The 5,123-nt window shown below is 47.8% G+C and overlaps 1 protein-coding gene across 1 annotated transcript in view; it reads left to right on the top strand.

Annotated features, from left to right (window-relative positions):
* The window catches only part of LOC134088261 (thyrotropin-releasing hormone receptor-like), a 6,340-nt gene extending 1,455 nt beyond the window's left edge, over nucleotides 1–4,885 (top strand). The window contains exons 2-3 of the mRNA XM_062542183.1: nucleotides 1–548; nucleotides 4,404–4,885. The exon at nucleotides 1–548 is cut by the window's left edge and continues 486 nt beyond it. Coding sequence (XP_062398167.1) covers nucleotides 1–548; nucleotides 4,404–4,859 — 1,004 coding nt within the window. The 3' untranslated portion in view covers nucleotides 4,860–4,885. The remainder of the gene's footprint in view (nucleotides 549–4,403) is intronic.
* The last annotated feature ends 238 nt before the right edge of the window (nucleotides 4,886–5,123 follow it).

A 5,123-nucleotide genomic window follows, 5' to 3' on the forward strand; every position in this document is an offset into this window, starting at 1 on the left:
CGGCCGGGCTGCCCAACGTGTCGGACGTGCTGGCGTCGTGGGTGTACGGCTACTGGGGCTGCCTGCTCATCACCTACCTGCAGTACCTGGGCATCAACGTGTCGTCCGGCTCCATCACCGCCTTCACCGTGGAGCGCTACATCGCCATATGCCACTCCATGCGGGCGCAGGTGCTGTGCACGGTGGCGCGCGCCAAGCGCATCATCGCGGCGGTGTGGCTGCTGACCGCGCTCTACTGCACCATGTGGTTCTTCCTGGTGGACGTGCAGGAGACGCGCTACGCCGACGGCGTGCAGGTGGCGTGCGGCTACCGCGTCTCGCGCAACCTCTACACGCCCATCTACTTCCTGGACCTGACGCTGTTCTACCTGGTGCCCCTGCTGGTGGCGCTGGTGCTGTACGGGCTCATCGCGCGCATCCTCTTCACCAGTCCCATGGCCGACCACGGGGGCACCAACGGGTCCATCCACCAGGGCCGCGCCAACAGCACCATGCACCCAAGCGCAAGGGCCAAGACCAACAAGGGCGCCATGAACTCCCGCAGACAGGTGAGGCTACTAACTCTATCCATACCCCTAACGCCATCTCCTTCTGGAGACAAGTGAGGCTACTAACCCTAACGGTAGGCTTCCAAACAGCGAAACACCTTGTGGATTTCGGCTAGCAAAATGTTGCCTCGGGGTCGTGGATGGCCAATCTATATTGCTTTCAAAATTGGGCAAAACGAAGGAATCTTATAAAGTAGCATTTTTGATTCGGACATGCCATGATGCCTCGCTCCGCTGTTAGATATCTTACAGTAAAAGGCAGCTTTTTCCCCCGTTTCGTACATAGCCATTGGAGCAGAATGTAGTCAGTCAGTGGCAATGAGTAGCCCGGCTCCGCCTTCCTACGTACTTCCGCTCAGTTTTCATTTCCCTTCAGTACGTTGTCTGGGTCTGCGGTATACAGTATGCACAGGTTTTCTCAAGACAAAAATGTGCAGGTCCAATCAGCAAACAGAGGGAATAGCTGAGAACGATGACGTTGAGGTCGTGCGCTAGTTTGAGCATGTCACGTCAGGACCAAACGTTAGCGATTGGAATGGCAGATGTGAGCGGCTCTGGGCAGATCCAATAGTTTTAAACATCAACAGAGTGTCCGCATTCAAGGAGGTTCACACTTGGCAATGGAAAGTGGCCATGCAGACTCCCTGTACATTATGAATGTACGAGAGTATGGTAGGAGCAGGCTAGACAATGAGTGCATTTGGCAGAGACAGTGGAGCACAGAGACAGTGAGCCAGTGATAAGCACAGTGAGCTGAACAGACTGGCTGAGCAGCGGAGCCGGGTGATGGGTCATGACATTTAACATGAAAGGGCAGCGGGGGGCGTCCCGCATGAGGAGTGTTGAACCAGCAGGGGGCCCTAGAGAGCACTCATCTCCCCTGACATTTACACAGATCAGCTGGACACACACACACACACACACACACACACACACACACACACACACACACACACACACACACACACATAGAAATGGCAGCAAAGATGCATGAGGCCACCCAGGTACACACAGACCCTGATACTGTACAGCTCAAAGCACAGCCCCTCTAAAGCTGCCAAATGTTGCACAGTTTCAGGCTACCGCACAGTGGAACCAAATCAGATACCAGTCACCAACAGGTATCTTTTAAACACTCGGTTTACCTGCGGAGAGTGGCAAATCAAGTGAAAGTGCAACAGTGCAGAGGCCAACAAGCAGTCAGTCAGTGTGTTTCCCAAAACCATAGTAGCAGCTTAGTTGCATGGCAATGGGGAATTGCATTGCAGCCAACAAAGTCAGGGCATGACTTGTAACTGTGTTAGCACATACATTATGATCTTTGAAGTCACGCATCACAGACAGATTTAATCGAACTGTATGAGATGGATTGGACCATTTTAGTTACTGTATTTCTAAATTTGCACTGTATCTACCAATCTTACATACACCCAGATGCAGCTAACAGCACACACTGTAGACCACTGAAGACCCACACCACAGTGATGTTCTAGAGGGACAGAGGTCAGTTCTGTAACTTCCGTTCAGACGTGCGTTTCCCAATAGCACAGTTTTAGCAACTTAGTTGGTTGCCAATGGGAAACTGTATTGCCAAACCAAAATAGCTGCTAGCTTAGTTAGCAAGTCAGCATCCATCTTTTGGGAAACGCACCCCAGGTCAGTTCTGTGATTTCCATTTGGTCACCTACTGGTGTTGAGGTGTATTCAGTCATCATGTGTCAGCACCATGTCTGTCCCATAGATATTATAAAGCTACTGTAGATACCGCATTGTCTGCTGAGTTCTATTAGGTGGCATATGTAAACATGGCCGCCATATTGCTGGGGGCAAACACATTTACTGTCTATGGGCAACACATCTTGCCAGCTATCAGAGACACCTGTCTGATTTCCCGTCATAGTCACATGCTTCTCCATTGGCCTCCAGTTATTGTTGCCTCCCCAAAGATGTCAGTGCTATTTAAGCACGTCCTGGAGTCCGATTTGGTATCTAGCTTTCTAATATCTATGTTCTGGAGCCCAATGCGGTATCTAGCTTTCTAATATCTATATTCTGGAGCCCAATGCGGTATCTAGCTTTGTGATATCTATGTTCTGGAGCCCAATGAGGTATCTAGCTTTCTAATATCTATGTTCTGGAGCCCAATGAGGTATCTAGCTTTGTAATCTCTATGTTCTGGAGCCCAATGCGGTATCTAGCTTTCTAATATCTATGTTCTGGAGCCCAATGAGGTATCTAGCTTTCTAATCTCTATGTTCTGGAGCCCAATGAGTAAATCTAGCTTTCTAATATCTATGTTCTGGAACCCAATGCGGTATCTAGCTTTCTAATATCTATGTTCTGGAGCTCAATGCGGTATCTAGCTTTCTAATATCTATATTCTGGAGCCCAATGCGGTATCTAGCTTTGTGATATCTATGTTCTGGAGCCCAATGAGGTATCTAGCTTTCTAATATCTATGTTCTGGAGCCCAATGCGGTATCTAGCTTTCTAATATCTATGTTCTGGAGCCCAATGAGTTATCTAGCTTTCTAATATCTATGTTCCGGAGCCCAATGCGGTATCTAGCTTTCTAATATCTATGTTCTGGAACCCAATGAGTTATCTAGCTTTCTAATATCTATGTTCTGGAACCCAATGAGTTATTTAGCTTTCTAATATCTATGTTCTGGAGCCCAGTGAGGTATATAGCTTTCTAATATCTATGTTCTGGAGCCCAATGAGGTATCTAGCTTTCTAATCTCTATGTTCTGGAGCCCAATGAGTAAATCTAGCTTTCTAATATCTATGTTCTGGAACCCAATGCGGTATCTAGCTTTCTAATATCTATGTTCTGGAGCTCAATGCGGTATCTAGCTTTCTAATATCTATGTTCTGGAACCCAATGAGTTATCTAGCTTTCTAATATCTATGTTCCGGAGCCCAATGCGGTATCTAGCTTTCTAATATCTATGTTCTGGAACCCAATGAGTTATCTAGCTTTCTAATATCTATGTTCTGGAACCCAATGAGTTATTTAGCTTTCTAATATCTATGTTCTGGAGCCCAGTGAGGTATATAGCTTTCTAATATCTATGTTCTGGAGCCCAATGAGGTATCTAGCTTTCTAATCTCTATGTTCTGGAGCCCAATGAGTAAATCTTGCTTTCTAATATCTATGTTCTGGAACCCAATGCGGTATCTAGCTTTCTAATATCTATGTTCTGGAGCCCAATGCGGTATCTAGCCTTCTAATATATATGTTCTGGAACCCAATGAGTTATCTAGCTTTCTAATATCTATGTTCCGGAGCCCAATGCGGTATCTAGCTTTCTAATATCTATGTTCTGGAGCCCAATGAGTTATCTAGCTTTCTAATATCTATGTTCCGGAGCCCAATGCGGTATCTAGCTTTCTAATATCTATGTTCTGGAACCCAATGAGTTATCTAGCTTTCTAATATCTATGTTCTGGAACCCAATGAGTTATTTAGCTTTCTAATATCTATGTTCTGGAACCCAATGAGTTATCTAGCTTTCTAATATCTATGTTCTGGAACCCAATGAGTTATTTAGCTTTCTAATATCTATGTTCTGGAGCCCAGTGAGGTATATAGCTTTCTAATATCTATGTTATGGAGCCCAATGCGGTATCTAGCTTTCTAATATCTATGTTCTGGAACCCAATGAGTTATTTAGCTTTCTAATATCTATGTTCTGGAGCCCAGTGAGGCATCTAGCTTAGTAATATCTATGTTCTGGAGCCCAATGAGGTATCTAGCTTTGTAATATCTATGTTCTGGAGCCCAGTGAGGTATCTAGCTTTCTAATATCTATGTTGTGTCCCTGCTGTGTGTTCCTGTCCTCTCCTCTGCAGGTGACTAAGATGCTGGCGGTTGTGGTGGTTCTGTTTGCCCTCCTGTGGCTGCCGTACCGGGCCCTGGTGGTGGTCAACTCCCTGATGGACCCTCCGTACCTGGACGACTGGTTCCTGCTCTTCTGCCGCACCTGCGTCTACGCCAACTCCGCCATCAACCCCATCATCTACAACCTCATGTCCCAGAAGTTCCGCACCGCCTTCCGCGAGCTCTGCCGATGTCGGGGGGGCGGGGGCGGCGCCCGCGGCGGGCTAGGCGGAGGGGGCAGCCAGAAGCAGCCCAGTCAGAAGACGTCGTCCGTCTACTACAGCGCCGTCAAGAGCTCGTCTCTGGACAGCCCGGAGCGCGTGACGGAGCAGGAGGAGCTGAACGCCTGCAGCGCCGCCACCAAGAGGGTCAACTTCAGACAGCAAGGGGCAGCGCGGGGCTCGGAGTCCATGTTCAGCATCGCCTAAGGAACATCAGGGGAATGGACAGAAGAGAGGAGGAGAGGAGGAGAGGAGGGAGAGGAAAGGAGAGAGGGAGTGAGAAAGCGGGAGAGAAGAGAGAGAGAGAGGAAGCGGTATAGACGATATAGACGAGAGAGGGCGAGAGTATTGAATTTCAGTGCAGACGTACAGTACACAATTGATCTAGAAATCTATGGACTGTTACACATACAGAGACTTGTATGTTGCAAATGCATCGCCGTTATCTGGGGTCAGTTTTAAATCGTTAGG

The sequence above is a fragment of the Sardina pilchardus genome, chromosome 7 (assembly GCF_963854185.1).
Source record: "Sardina pilchardus chromosome 7, fSarPil1.1, whole genome shotgun sequence".
Classification (NCBI taxonomy): domain Eukaryota; kingdom Metazoa; phylum Chordata; class Actinopteri; order Clupeiformes; family Clupeidae; genus Sardina; species Sardina pilchardus.